The sequence below is a fragment of the Melanotaenia boesemani genome, chromosome 8 (genome assembly GCF_017639745.1).
Source record: "Melanotaenia boesemani isolate fMelBoe1 chromosome 8, fMelBoe1.pri, whole genome shotgun sequence".
Lineage (NCBI taxonomy): Eukaryota > Metazoa > Chordata > Actinopteri > Atheriniformes > Melanotaeniidae > Melanotaenia > Melanotaenia boesemani.
In genome coordinates, this window is record NC_055689.1 from 21,511,009 (window position 1) to 21,527,313 (window position 16,305).

The following is a 16,305-nucleotide window of genomic DNA, read 5'->3' on the forward strand; positions in this document are numbered from 1 at the left end:
TCTGCTTGTCAATATGATGTGATTCCATTACAGTGCATTTGTGTGGTTACCTTGCATTTAGTAGCTCACAAGCCATCTTAAAATATATATAATTTACTGGCCAAAAGAAGAAAATCTTTGTCTATAACACATAAAGCACCTTAATTTATTCATTTTCTGGGTAAACCATGGTGTTTCTTGTAAGTCAGTGGATTATATCAATACATAAAGATTTGATTTCCTTTAATTAATTAATAAATAATTAATTAATAAGTAATGAACTGTTATGTTTTTGTCTGTGACATGATCCCATAAATTCACAGAGTTGATTATTAGTTCATTGCATTGAACAGGAATTCATTCTATATCTTGCATTAATTTGTGCATAAAATCATAGAAAGTTATGTATATTTAATTTGTGCTCTACTTATAGTCTTAACTAAAGATGTACTGTTGTGATATTATTATCCATGTCAACCTAATGCTAAAATAAGTTTAGATGTTGCGTTGATCATGTCAGTGGTTTAATGTCAGTTGAAATTGCGGCTGTTTTCTTCTGTTTCCATTTTTAATGAGCTGAACTAAAGGCCTTTTGCTACAACAGCTGTTATGATGCAAAAACAAATGCAAAATATACACTGTATATTTATAAGTGTATGTATACGCTCATCTTATTTCACATTCCCTGACAAAAAAAAAACTGGTTTCGTAGGGAATTTCAACGTTTCCACATTAAACAGATGCTGTTTTTATTTTTTCATCCACACATGGTCCTCACGTTACCAATGCGCACGCGCAACGGCAACTGGGCTCGCTTGTTTTCACAAAGCCTCGCATCTTCGTGTTTAATCGTACACCTCCGTAGCTAGTTGTTGCTCGTCTGGGGCTTGAACGATGATTGACTATAATGGCGACGCGTTTATTCTGAGTTGAGTCTATGGAACCATCTCGGATAGACAAAAGCAAAACATTGGATGTTTTCTTCTGCAACACAACACGATTAAGAATAAGCGACCACACAAAGGAGTACATTCACCCTCAGAGATAAGAAGCCAGGACAAATTTGTATAGCTAGCATTGCTATCGCTAGCAACTGTTTTCGCTAGCTTGCTAAGTTGAAGAGGTGGCATTCTTCTGTGTGAACTGGAGGAGAGTGGAAGACAGACTGCTGAGTACTGAGATCTACGCAAACTAGCAATGTTTCTACTTTACAGTCTGTTTGGACTTTTTTGTGCTTGTTTCCAACAGGAACGCTGAACAAGCACTGGCTTGTAGTTGACAATAGCTTGTAGTTTTTGGAAGAGGATCCAGCACCCTCCTTGGGTAGCTAACTTGGCTAGCAGGATAGCTTTGTGGATTGTTCCCGTCTTTTTCGTGTTAGGACTTGCTCTCGCTTCCATTTGGACAGTGCCTAACACATTACTGATAGCTGGCTAGCAAAGACTGCTAGCTTGTTGATTTGTAAGAATTCAGGTGGCACTGTGAGATCTGTTTTGTAAATGACCACCGGTAGGAATAACCGTGCAATGATGGAAGGAGTTGGAGCCAGAGTGGTCCGCGGACCTGACTGGAAGTGGGGCAAACAGGATGGTGGAGAGGGACATGTTGGCACGGTCAGGAGTTTCGAAAGTCCTGAGGAGGTGGTGGTTGTTTGGGATAACGGGACTGCTGCTAACTACCGTTGTTCCGGAGCCTACGACGTGAGGATATTAGACAGTGCTCCAACAGGTAACTTTACGCTGGTGGTTTTATTTTCCCAGTTCTCAGAGACACACTAAACTCTCTGAGAAGTAATTAATAAGAAGTTTGCATCGACAGCATAATTAAAAAAAAAAAGACCGTTAAAAAAATTTCATTGTAGGATTTTTGGTGAATACTCAAATACTAGAGCTATTTGCTATAATAATGAATACCTGAAAAGCCAAATGTGTGGTTGGATTCTATTGAACGTATGAATGAATGTTTTATTTTAAACGTGTTATAAATACAATAACAGAAAAATGTGTATCAGTTATAACACAAAACAGCTATTTAAATAATAAAAAAATTCAACACGTTCAAAAACGAGTTTGAAGAAGTCTTAACTTATTTAAGCCTACCACCTTCAAATACATAAGAAAACATAATTTGGCTTCCACTGTTTTGTTCTATATCCATATTTACATATACACACGCCACTGCATATCCTATGTACCATACTTAAACATTAGCTATTTTTTCCCTTAACACATCTTTACATTATAGATGCCACCAATAACACGGCATGATTTTGAATGAACACACATCACAGAAAGGAAAAACGTTAGTCATACTGAATTTGTGCATATTTTACATTTTGAAGACCTCTTTAGATTTTTTTTGCTTGATCTCACAATACTTAAAGTAGCACCACCTGAATGCATTGATGCCTTTCAGTTCATATACCATTGTCAGCTACCACTTAGTTTTGTGTTTCCATCTACTGATGCAGTTAGTGGATGAGTAGTTTCTGTAGTTACGTATCTTGTTCTGAAGTGTGAGATACATCTTGTAATAAAACAAGTATAAGCTGCAGACAACTGTGCTTTTGCATTTATATAAACAGTGTTCTTAACATCTCTCAAAAATATGGATTTTCATTGTGTATGACGTTATCTGAATCTAAAACTACAACGTGATAACACGTATATGTACAATATGTATTACATTTATATTCATGGCAGTTTTTTTCCTCAATATGTTGATAAGAAAATATTCTTATAGTATCACTGATGTACAGTTTTGATATGTACTCACAAAAAAATAATAACATGTAAATACTGCCCCCTCTCAGGTATCAAACATGATGGAACCATGTGTGACACCTGCCGTCAACAACCCATCATTGGTATTCGCTGGAAATGTGCTGAATGCACCAATTACGACCTCTGCACCACCTGTTACCATGGAGACAAGCATCACCTTAGACACCGGTTCTATAGGATCACTACCCCAGGCAGTGAGAGGTTAGTTAACTTGGCAACATTGGCCATTATTGTGTTTTACCTGAAATTCCCTTTTAAAATGTTAGAGTAGCCAGGTAATTCCTGCTGTGACTTCGCTGTGATTGGTTGGCCTCTCCAAATGGGTAGTTTGGCTTTATGTTACCTTATGTGAGTGTGCGACATTTGCAAAGCCTTTTGCACTCCCTGCCTGTTAGGCATGGAGAATCTGTCCGTATTCTCCCAGCCTTTAGTTGCCAGGCAACTGCTCAGGCTCATTTTAAGATACAGTCAGATCTTTTTAAAATTATATTAACTCACAGTGTACCACTTACAGGGTGTATTTGAGCTGTGTTTTTCCCCCTATTTTTTATTTGTATTTGTTCCTATTAAAAGGTATACAAACAACCATCTTACCTCTCTAAAACCTAAAATATTGCAGTTTTATGAAAACTTGTGATGACTGTGAAGGTTTATATTTTCAGAAATGTGGTTCTTTATTGTCATTTAATTTTGCAATGCATGTAACCTCTTACTGCATTGTTATAAAATTAATTAAATGATTGAAAAATGCTGTATTTACCCCTTAAGGGAAATTGTAATGTTGTAGTAATGTATTGTTATTATTGTTATTATTATTATTATTATTATTATTATTGAGAAAGAAGTGATAATATGTAGTCAAGTCTTGCTCTGGAGGGCGGTTGCTTAAAAACAACCTACTTTAACAAATATAACACAGGTTTACTGAATGCTGGATTCCTAAGTGTTTTAACTACTTACTTATCATTTTATAAGAATAACTTGAGCTTTAAGTTGCACCGTGTTTTCAAATTATGCTGTTCTCAGGCAATGCCAGTCCAACACTTATACATTCCAGTGTTTTCGTTATCACTCTTTTTTTTTTTTACCATTTCTCTCATGTTTTTGCTCCATCTTATTTTCTCCTTTGCTCTTTATTTGCTGCTGGCAGTTTATATTGGTGTCTTTAACTACTTTTTTTTTTTTTTTTTATCAGAACTCTGCCCTTCAATCGTGTTCCTGTTTTTAAGTAAATGTGTTTTCTACAAGTTTTCTTTAAGCTCACTCTAAAGACTACTCAGGAAATGATTTTCAGCAAGCTTGGCTAGTGTCAGCCCAACTTCATTACTTCATAAAGCTGTTTAAAATAGAATTGGACTTGAGGTTTTGTCTGAACATTTGAGGTTGTTGTTTACAGCAAAATCTGTTATAAACAAACCAGGGGCTTTGTGGCAGTGAATTCCTTCTTCATGAGAGACTGTTTATTAAACATATGAGAGTAGGTGCATGTGATGTGAATTAACATTTTTTTTTTAGGTCTTACCAAAAACCAATGATGAAAATTCAATGGGTTTTCCAAAGCTGTGGAGTAATTCCTGTTTCCTTACCTCCTCCTTTCTCACTGCTCCCGAAGTTTGCTTCTGAAAACTGTGGGGTAGATGTGGGAAATAAAGACATTTTATCCCAATGGGGCAATTAATGTATAGACTAAACCAAGTCAAAATGTTGAAGACAACTTTACTTGGTACATTGCACCAGATGCTTTTAATGGATATAAAAGCATCAACAAGAACAAGCAAAAATCAAATTAAACATTAAAGACTAAGTGTATTATATGGTCATTTTTAGCTAATATAACTCCTTAGTTACTAAATGGTGTTACTTGCAGTCAGTAAACAGTCAGTACTCTGATGCCTTTTCTTTTTCAGGCCTGTTTCAGCCAAACATCAAAATTTGGTGAATGGAAAAACAAGGCCCAACAGCTGCCAGCCTCTTTAATGGAGTACTACATCAGTTCCCTTGAGACAGACATTGCATAATGCACAATGGGGGCATGATGTCTTCTCAGCACACACTGCTTTTGCATCGTTGTGGGGTGTTTTGTTACACTACATTTTGTTCTTTCACTAAATGCTGAAGAGGGAGTGGTTGGAATCTGTAAACGGTCTGTACTGGTTAGACCTACATTGTCCAGATGCTCTGTCCACCAACGCTCATATCATTCTCTGATGGTCAGGACTTCACTAGGCTTGCAGCTATGTTGGCGTTTCCTGTCATTATAGTTAATTTCTGTGATTTAAAAATATGAACTGATCTTTGCGCTTGGCTCTTTGCATTTATGATTGGTATGTAAACATTGATGGAAACTCAAGTGTTTGGTATAATTTTTGAACAGGCATTGGTACCTCCTCTGCAGTAAATATTTGCTTGTGGCTGAAATTGAAATTAGTTAACGTGTTTCAACAGAGTCCTTGTGAACTACCCCGGTTTAGTGTCATTTTAAGTCCAAAAAATAATGCTTTTTTCTGTATGCTAATGTTTTATCTGAGCAGAGTACTTTTGGAGTCACGTCGTAAGTCAAAGAAGATCACAGCCAGAGGGATCTTCGCTGGTGGACGGGTTGTAAGAGGAGTGGACTGGCAATGGGAGGACCAGGATGGAGGCAATGGGAGAAGAGGAAAGGTAAGCATCAACCTTAGAGCCCCTTCTATTCCATTTTTCCATTGTGCCAATACTTGTTAAGATATATGAGTCTGTTTGAATGAATGGGGTCTACAAAGACTGATTTTAGTCTCTCATATTACACTTGCTGCTCTGTTTGAGGAGTTTTTAAAAAAATCTAAGTTATTTTCCAAATAAAAGCATGTCTAGTTCTCAGTCGCTTTGAGCTTTCTGTTACAGACAACACAACATGTGGGTGTTACTGAAACTTAGAAGAACCTGGACCAAAGATTGGTAGAAATAAAAAATAGAGAAAACTAGTCTCCCAAATGTACTATTTTGCAGGTGAGCTTTTAGTGTTTGGTTAGTTAAATAATGCTGCAAAAGGGTGTTGTTGGAAAATATGGGCATTCTTTTCTTGACAGTATGTGTAATCTACATTGGTGAATGTGTTAGAGCAAGCTCAAGGAGCTTTTGAACTTAACAGTCTTTGGGAGGAAACAACAAGCTTCCAGCCCAGGATATGGTTTGACTGAAACGTGCAGCAGCTTCAACCAAAACAGGAAAAGCACTGCTTGACTTAACATGCAAGTGTGATGTAGACAAGCAAACAAGGACAAAAGCAGACCACTGTCCTTTTGATCTTATAAGTTTGTATTATTTTGGCTAATTTATGACAGCACTGAATTGATTATTAATATATTCATATGAATATATTCATATGCGTGACTTACAGAGACTCAGCGAGATCTTACTATATATACCTAACTGGTTTCATGTGTCACTTCTGTCCAAAATCAGCTTCTAATGCTGAGATAATGTGACATTCAGATGTTTTTATTCACCAGTGTGGATTACATTCACATATAAAGCATTTTGAAGCGTATTACCACTAAAATTAGCAGTTAACGCTAAGATTGCAGGCTCTCAATTAGTAGCTCATTTCATTTACATGACAGCATGTCATAGCTGCGCCTGCTCTCTGTCCACAGCAGTGAGCGCACACACACACAGGTGATCCCATTTTCGACAAAGTATGGAGTGAATGCGTCGGAAAACAGCTGAAAAATTGGACAAAAATTTGAGTTTTCAAAATTCTCTCAGGCAGGTGAAGATGATTATCTGAGATCTGAACTTTAAGAATTTTAAGATTGACTCTACTGAAGGTGGAAGTTCAAAACCAGCTCTGTGTGTGTTTATATATATATATATATATATATATATATATATATATATATAGTGTATATGCTACCCCTCGATAATTCACGCGAAAGCAGTTACCGGAAAAGAGGACGATCTCCCAAGTTTCCAAATTTTATGAATCAGTATTAGATTTATTTAACTGTATTAGATTCAAATCGATAAATTGCCTCTTTTAAACCCAGTCCTAGAACTAAATCTAATAGTAGCCTACTTTACTTTTTATTTTAAACTTTACAAAAACAGGGCTTAGATGCTGTAGATGTGTTTTTATATCTTTATCAGCTGTGACCAAGTGCAGCACACTGTGGTACATAGTCTCAAAGTTGTAGGAAGAGGCTTGCATGTGCACAATGCTACCATGATTAATAAGATAATCAGTAATTGTACAGAAGTTTTCTTCAGCTGGCAGATGAGAAACGTTACTAGTTTCTGTACAAAAAACAGTTTCAATTTGGGTGTCGGGTCTTGCTTATGGGAATGGTAATAGAAATGTGTAGATTACCTCACTGGCAACCAATACTAACCTTGGCTTCATGCTGATTCATGTTCATACTTACAGAGGCTGTAAGCCATCTTGTTTATTGCAGGTTATTTCAGTACAATATATGTTTCCATCATTAAAAAATAGTACAATGCCTGAAGAGGCTGCATTTGTTTAGTATGTCCTGTTTAGATTCGTACTGTAACTGTGCTGGAAAGTGTTTGTATTTTAGTCTCGTTTAGACTTGAGTATTCAGTTTTTAAGAGCCCCTTCTGGCGATTTAATACTTCATTTTGTGGTGTTATTTAATGGCATATCTCATTACTGTTTTATGATGCTGGAAGCAATGTGATCTGTAGAAAACCACTGTTACATGTCCTGCAGCTTAGATGTTTTGTTAGGTTAACATGACTATTGCCTTTTAAGGCCCATTAATCAATTAGCTCTGGAATGGGCTTGGAAATAAATTAAGTTTGATTGTTGTATTTAGATCAGGCACAGCATTTAGTTTAAGAATGAATTTACACAACTGTAGCTCTTCTCTAGATGCCCTGCATTTTATGAATATAATGTATTTCTTGTGATGTAGAGAGCAAATGTAAGCTTATCTTATTTTACAGATTTGAATAGATTTTGTAGTCCTCTGCTTGTAGCTCACTGCTTATTTATACCCATAGTATAACATCATTTTATATAATTACTACTAAAAGCCTTTAACTCTTTCCTGCAACAAAAATAGGCATAGCATTGCTTAGTTGTATAGTACTGAAAGTACAAACTATAAAAAGATAAGGAAAAAAAACAAAACAGTTATGGATATAGGGTTTTTCATGTTGGTTATTTGATCACCATCCATCGCCACTGGCTTCCCCTCCTAATTAACAACAATTTTTTGCATACATTTAGGTTTGGCCACCACAATCTGAAAAGATAGGACTTAATTCTGCTTCAGAATTAATTTGGGATCAGTCAGATTACTCCTCATTGGTATTATGTGGTGGAGCTAAAAATTAAAAGTGCCATTTTAGGTACTTTTATTTAAATTAGACTTTAATGGAAAAATAGTTGCACCTGCTTCTCTGTTTGTTAGAGGTTCTCCTCTGAGGTGTCTTGCTCTGATAAACAGGAATGAACCCCTCATTTTCACTGGGTGCATGTGCACCGCAGTTTTGTTCCAACCTCCGTGGCGCAATAATCCAGACTGGGAGCGTGTCAGGAGCGGAGCACCCATGAGTGCAATCCACCTAGCTGGATCTGCGAGATCATAATATCACAGGAGAACGGCGCTTCTTTGATGCTTCTGACACACACTGCAGCGCACCCAGTATGGACCAAACCATTGACTAAAATGGCTGCGAACAGCCGCGGTGCAGCTATAACGCAGCACACTCGCACCCGCTGGAAATTGGGGGTAGGAGTGACTCTGTCTGTTTCAGCTGAACTAAGATTCACTCAGACTTGTTTTTTTCTTAATAAAAAAAACAAGTCCGTAACAAAAAATATTGTTGAAAGTTGTTTCTGTCAGGAAAGGGCAGGGCGATATGGCATATAAGTGATATCCTGATTTTTTTTTTTTTTTTTTTGGGCCTTATCCCAATACACAGTATATATCTCGATGTTTTGGAATCTCTTCTAAAACACTGTGTAAATGATGTATTCAACATTATCATGTCTAAAAAGACTATAATAAATAAAAAAATAAAATTTAAGTAAACTCTGTGAAATTTAACTTCATTGTGATTTTTCTTTTTAAAAACATTTTTTATTTTGAAACAGGGACCTGCTCTTATAAACTTAATAAAACCCATTGTTTCCTCGACTATTAAATTAGGGGGTGCCCCAAGCCCCTTACATCATCCCCGCTAGCCCTAGAAGGTCAAGTTTATTTTATTTTATAAAAGTGCTCAATAGCATATATTTTTTTATTCAGTTATTTTATATTAAAATATTATGTTATCATTTAGGTTTTTTCCATTTTGTACGAGATCACAATAGAAGTAATCCAGGGTTTCCTTTTCTTTAGAACAGATTTATATATTTTTTCCTTTTATTCTAAAAACTAAACAGCCTGACCTTTTCTTTTTTCTTTTTTTTTTTAAATCTGATTCTCGTCGTATCTCTACATGCTGCATGCACACACAGGTGAGCTGTGTATGCAGCTAGCTGCACATGCCTTGAGTCCATGCTTTTTCCCGTCTCTCCTGAAAACAAAAAAACCCATGCAGATGCTTAAAACGCTGCTGTGATAGTTTGTACTCGATATTCGCAACATAGCCATTTTATATATCCTACATAAAATGTCTCGGGATACATCAAGTGTACTCAATAGATTACCCAGCACTTTGTCAGGATTATGAATCCCTGAAAGATTTCACAAATATACATAAACTGTGAGAAAATAAAGCCATAAAATACGTAATACTGACTATAAACGTGAAATACAGCGAGAATTAAAACAATACCTAACTGAAACCCATGAATCCAACATTAATAAGCTTGCTGTTTGTCATAATATTTTTCAGCATCACGGTAATTTAACTTTCTTTACATTAGAAACAGTCATTGTGCAACACACAGAGCAGCTGACTCATCACTATATACATTGACAAACTAGCCAATTACCAGCAATTTTTTTTTTTTTTTCTGTGACAGACACAGTCTCTCCTGATCTGATTAAAAATAAGTACATAAAGATGAAACATGGCCCTGTGATAGACTAGTGACCTGTGCAGGGTGTATACAGCCTTTCGCCTGTTGCTGGGATAGGCTCCAGCTCCCCCATGACCCTGAACTGGAATGAGTTATATAGAAAATTAATAAATAAATGAATAAATCTAGAACTCAAACAAAGTATAACATTAATGCCTTATATGGCCAAATTCTAATTGAAACTCCAAACACTCTGTTCTGTTCTTAATCTGTTTCTCATGTCATCTCTCCTCCTTTGCAGGTGACAGAGATCCAGGACTGGAGTGCAGCCAGTCCTCACAGCGCTGCCTACGTCCTTTGGGACAACGGGGCCAAGAACCTGTACAGAGTTGGCTTTGAGGGAATGGTGAGGAATCTTCTAGTCTGACCCTCATGTTCATTCACTTATTCAAACAGACAGTGTCTCATAAAAGATCAGCTGTCAGTGGCTTTTGTGTTTGACCATAGGGATGGTGCTCTTTTTGTTGCTGTCTGGCCTTTGTAAGAGCCACGCAGCCAGCATGTGTAAGGTGCCATTGTGCAGGCAGCTGGAAGGGGAAGGGATCTGCATGATAAAGGCAATCTGTTCTCTCTTTTTAAGGGGTGGGGGGGGAGTGAAGATGGAGGTCAACTTTAGAGAAGGGAGACCCTCTCTTGGGATTGTTGTGGGCACGGCAGTGGCTGTGTTTCAAATGAAAAGCTGTTCTTTCATTGGCTGAGACTGCTCTTGCCTTTATACCAAGGTGGCCAATCAGATTTCTTCGTTGTGAAACAGATTTGTCCTTTGTTATTTTAATAGACTGAAAGCAAGGAAAGCAAGGTAGATAGCATCTGCCTCTTAGAAAAAAAAGGATTTAGACCCCCCCCCCCCATCTTCAATATTTTACTTTGGCTTTGTCTAATATTTAAAGTGCAGAAAAATACAAAAAGGACTTTATCTAAATTAATGGTCTACATGGAGCATGAGGCCAAGATATTTCTTGTTTTGTCTAATGCCTGCTTAGTTGTCAAAGTTTAATTGTAATTGGACTAAACCTAAGCTAGCTACAGTACAGTTGACAAGGTTTTATTTGCTGATGCTTGTTGTAGTCAGTACTTTGGTGTTTATCAGTTCAGAGGAATGTTTGCTGCACCATATAATTTTCTAACTGCCACTGAGACTGCATATGCGTCATCATGGATATGATGCTTACCCCCAGTACATTGTTTCATTGCCCTGCTTTATCCTAAGGGTACTCGCATTGTTAGTATATGCAACACTTGTGCTAGTCCAGCTTAAATGTGTAAATTCTCAGTTTGATTATTCACAAACATGCCCCTATAATGGAATTACCTTGGGTAATCATCTGACCCTTTCCTTATTTTTTAATTCCTCTCAGTCGGACCTGAAATGTGTACAGGATGCCAAAGGAGGCTCCTTTTACAGAGACCATTGTCCTGTTTTAGGTAAGTAAGCCAGTGATGTGTGTCTATCGTCATTATTGCACCAATTCTTTCACCCCTTGTTCTGGTGCAGTGAATTCAAGGGCACTAGGGAAGTTTTACTTGTAGTTAAACGTGTTTAGGCACTAGATGTCAGCACTGCATAGTCATCTAGCTACCAAAACATGGGACATACTCAGGTCATGCAGTGTCAATGTTCCTGGCATTCCAGGAGTGAATTTTATTTAGATTTAACACTGCAGTGAACTCTTCTCTTCAGATTTGATAGTATCATTATTATAGATAGTCGCAATTGTCATATGCAATCAGTGCACAGCAACAATGTGTGTGTGGCCACTCTGTACGCCTGTTTTCAGTTTAAATGTGTTGCTAATACAGTATTAGCAATACTGTACAGTAATATATTTGATTAATCAAATTTGACCTTTATGTTAAAGGTGAGCAGAATGGCAACAGAAATCCCGGAGGCCTTCAGATTGGAGACCTGGTCAACATTGATTTAGATCTAGAGATTGTTCAGTCCCTTCAGCATGGCCATGGGGGATGGACTGATGGCATGTTCGAGACACTCACCACCACAGGCACAGTGTGTGGCATCGATGAGGATCACGACATTGTAGTTCAGTACCCCAGTGGTAACAGGCAAGTACCCTTTAAGACAGGCTCAGATTTACTAGCTTGTAATGAGTTGTACTGACAAGACCACACCATATCATCACCACATTTTTAATGATTTGTTTTAATAAACAAGTTTATCTTTAGATCAGTCCAAAGTTGCAAAAAACTTATTAGGTTGACTAAAGTAACACTTGATATAGGATTTTCTTTAAAAAATAATAATAAAACCCTCAAATGCCCTTTAATTTAATGTAAATGCCTTAACCATATATTGGGTAACTGCCTCACTGAGACTCAGTCCAATATTCAACATAATGCACCACAGAAGTTTACTTTCTTAATATTGAGATTTCTCTGACACAGCTTAAAAAATTATCTTCAAACTAACAGTCACAAGTCCAATCAAAACATTTCTCTTTTCCACATTTACACACATTGATGTTCACTCACATATGAAAGGAAGTTCTTGTTATAAAAGAGTCCAGCTGTTGTTAGAAAAGGAGTAAAGCTGCAGGTTGAAGTGAACAAAACACCTATTCTGTTGGGTGTAGAATTTGGATCAGCTTTATTTTTAGCAAATAGTCACATCACATTATAAAAAAAATAATAATAAAAAAAAAAGCAGGCAGAAGAAAATCCCATAACATCAGCATTATTAATAACAGCACACTAATACATGAATATTTTCTGAAAGACCTAAAACTGTCCACTAACACCTCTAATTCTGAGCTTCTAAACAACAACTACCATATTTGCCGGACTATAAGTCACATTAGTCGTAAAATTTGTTATAAAGAGGGGAAAATAATAAATAAATAAAAAAAATTCCAAATATAAGTCACGCTAGACTATAAGTCGCATTTATTTAGAAATTTATTTAAAAAAAATCCAAGACCAAGAACAAACATTTAATCTGGAAATCAAAGTTATTTAACTACACAATAGCACACGGAACAGCAGGCTGAATAGAATTTCGGTATGTTGACGTAACACCAGGTTTTCCTTCAGGATTTTTTTTAAACTGTGAGGGAGAAATGGTCTCTTTATTACACTTAGTGAACAGCTGATTGAGGTGCCGAGAAAGTACAATATTGTATACATCACATTTGGCATTTAAAGACACCGACACCGCAGCGTTGACAAAACCCCACATTGAAACCAACATGGTTTTAAGTTAAATATGAAATAGCCGGGTCAGTTGTTCATTGCACATAGAGACCCAGACATCCCTCCACGCAGTTATTCCCACTCCGTCGTGGACGAACCTTCTAGCGGAGTATGAATTGACCTGACCAAAATGAATGTTTTTAAACAGCCCCGAGAACAATTACAAAGTTCTTGGTTTTCTTGGATTATGTGACAAGCTTTACTCCGTTTTGTCACTTCTTCACCGTCAATCTCAGGCTCGCCGTAGTAGAACCGGACAGGAAGTTGAAACTCCAGTGTTTGTTTTTCAAAATACATTATTTGCAGAGCAGTGTCACATTTCCTGAGTACAATTTCACACTCTTGTTATGGTCTGTAAATGTGTAAATAATTCAGCTTCATAATAGCATAAAAAAATACCTGGGAGGCTAAAAAGGCTAAGTTAACATAGCAAGCCAGCGACTTGTTCCATGTCTCTTCTTGGTCAGCTATCAGTCATATGAATTGTGAATGACTTTGCTTGTATTTATTTTCATTAATTTCTGTGTCCTTAGGTGGACATTTAATCCAGCTGTGCTGACAAAGGCCAATGTAGTGCGCAGTGGAGAAGTTGCAGCTGGTGCAGAGGGAGGAAGTTCTCAGTTCCATGTCGGAGACCTGGTCCAGATCTGCTATGACATCGACCGCATCAAGCTGCTGCAAAGAGGACATGGAGAGTGGGCTGAGGCGATGCTGCCTGTAAGTTTAGTTTAGTTTTTAGCAATTTAGCACTTTTGCTTGTGACCAGAATTGTTATGGGATTTTACATGAATAACAAAAGCCTCAAATCAGTCTGACTTTTTATGACCAAATATGCTCTTCTAAATATTTTTTACTTTCAACAGTCTCAACCTCACAGATACAATAAAATTTATCATGACTGTTCAACATGCCATATTTTATGTAATGCCAGTTTTCTTCAGTTTTCCAATTGTTTCTGTCAAACTGGGCCCCTTCAGCAGCTAATGAGCCTTAAAACCCTGAGATGGGTTGTAGCTTTGATCACTAACCATGGCTGCTTGCTGCCTGCTGCTTTTCCTTTCCTACTGCAGCAGTGTTATTGATGACATCCTCAAGGACAGCCCTACACTCAGCTCAACAGAATTTTTCTCATATAGCTAATATAGAGATGATCCCATTCAAGATTGGGAAGCATTATGCTCTGTCCTCTCTGTGTTGCCTGTATAGGTGATGACAAGAAGAAGGGTGTCTTTCTCTTATATCCATCTCTCTCCTTGTGTCCTTTGAATTATGATCGCAGCTTAAATTTCAGATACTTTTTGTTTTCTGCCAGTGCAGTCCTGTTGCATGTAGGCTAAATGCTTTGTTGAACTGATGTTGTCTCCATTTGATACTTTTCTGTCCCCTCTGTCTCACAATTTTCCTCCATCTGTGCTCTGCCACTGAAAGTCTGTTAAACACAACGTCATACATAACCCAAAGACAACAACCCTTTATATACTAATGAGTTTGTCATACCATTTATAAACAGACCCTGGGCAAGGTAGGCCGTGTGCAGCAGATTTACTCTGACAGTGACCTGAAGGTCGAGGTTTGTGGGACTTCTTGGACATACAATCCTGCTGCTGTCACTAAGATTGCACCTTCTGGTTCTGCTGTCAGCAATGCCTCTGGAGGTATGTGTAAACACTTCAGACACAAAGAGAGTCTCGTTTTAGTTCTTTGTCTTTACTTCTGAATTTATTCTGGCATCTACTGTACATACAATGAATCTCTGTTTCCTCTTGTTTTCCCAGAGCGTCTGTCTCAGCTGTTAAAGAAATTATTTGAGACGCAGGAATCTGGAGATATCAATGAGGAGCTGGTCAAGGCTGCGGCCAATGGAGACCTGACCAAAGTGGAAGACATTCTTAAGAGACCTGATGTGGATGTAAGTGCATACACACAACAAGCATATATATTTTTCTTCTTCTTTTGAGCAACTGATGAATTTATAGATGAGTTTTTGAGGAAGATCTAATAATTTTTTTATTAAACATACACATTTGGTAGAAGAAGGCAGATCTCTGCTCTGTCTATTGAATAGGCTGAGAGTCTCCAAGGAAAGGTCTCTAAGATCATCCAACCAATGCACCTCTCAATCTGAAAAACAATAAAGCTGAGCCCAGAGGGGGCACTGCAGAGTATTGGTGTGCACTGTGCCACAGAACATTCACTGTTTGTTTCAAGTGGAGATCTAAAAATCCCTTGTGGTTGTAGATTATGATTTGACGCAGAACACAGGACAGGGAAAAAATTACTACAGGGCAGAAGCTGGTCCCTTGTACAGGTTTTCTGAAATCACTTTGTGAAGTCTGCAATACTGTCCTCAGTAAGGAGAGAGAGTGAATGAGTTTGCGTGTGTCATTGGTGAATGCTGGCCAGATGCCCTGTTGCCTTTCAGTAGAATTATTTGCTTAAAACTGAGCAGACTAAGCCTGGCCAAGTGATCCGGCTGCCAGGACAAGTCGTCTCAAGGCTCCCAAAGGTGTCCACATTAATATTTATGCTTTCAGTCGTTGCAGTGCTGCAGTTGGTGATGAAAGATGCACACCCAGTCATGCATGCACATCTACACATACAAACCCACCCAAACAAATCGCCATTGACAACACATTTTTAGATATATATCAAAACAGCATATTGATGTGTACTCATATTCTCTTTGACTCTGAATTTGTTTACAGGTGAACGGACAGTGTGCTGGACACACTGCTATGCAGGCAGCCAGTCAGAATGGTCATGTGGATGTCCTGAAGCTTTTGCTTAAACACAATGTGGACCTCGAGGCTGAGGTTGGTATATTTTAAATTAAACATCTTTGATCTTCACTTGTGTTCTTTATCTGTGTCCACAAATGTATTTTAACCTTCTTGTAAAGTATTTTACACTTTACCAATTGCATAGGAGGAAAAATCCCTCAGGGACTGAATACTGACTCATTATTTGGCGTGGTATTGTACTTAGGACAAAGATGGAGACCGGGCAGTCCACCATGCAGCTTTTGGTGATGAGGGTTCTGTCATTGAGGTGCTGCAGAGAGGTGGTGCTGATTTGAATGCCAGAAACAAGCGAAGGCAAACTCCATTACACATAGCCGTCAATAAGGGTCATCTGCAGGTGGTTAAAACTCTGTTGGACTTTGGTTGCCACCCCAGCCTCCAGGTATATAACAATTTGACTTATTTAGCTCTGTTAAAATATCACAGATGTGATTATCTTTTTTTGATATATATATATATATATAGACATGTGATTATAGATTTGTATGGATTAGTTAATAAA

General features: G+C 37.6%; 1 protein-coding gene across 5 annotated transcripts in view; it reads left to right on the forward strand.

Moving 5' to 3' along the window:
* Positions 1–821: 821 nt before the first annotated feature.
* Positions 822–16,305, forward strand: part of mib1 (MIB E3 ubiquitin protein ligase 1) — a 55,612-nt gene continuing 40,128 nt past the window's right edge. For all 5 annotated transcript variants that reach the window (XM_041991966.1, XM_041991967.1, XM_041991968.1 and 2 more), the window contains exons 1-11: positions 822–1,707; positions 2,792–2,963; positions 5,294–5,423; positions 10,037–10,141; positions 11,154–11,220; positions 11,655–11,859; positions 13,536–13,719; positions 14,513–14,657; positions 14,778–14,911; positions 15,708–15,815; positions 15,988–16,185. In XM_041991966.1, the coding sequence (XP_041847900.1) occupies positions 1,479–1,707; positions 2,792–2,963; positions 5,294–5,423; positions 10,037–10,141; positions 11,154–11,220; positions 11,655–11,859; positions 13,536–13,719; positions 14,513–14,657; positions 14,778–14,911; positions 15,708–15,815; positions 15,988–16,185 (1,677 nt within the window). In that variant the 5' untranslated portion in view covers positions 822–1,478. The remainder of the gene's footprint in view (positions 1,708–2,791; positions 2,964–5,293; positions 5,424–10,036; positions 10,142–11,153; positions 11,221–11,654; positions 11,860–13,535; positions 13,720–14,512; positions 14,658–14,777; positions 14,912–15,707; positions 15,816–15,987; positions 16,186–16,305) is intronic.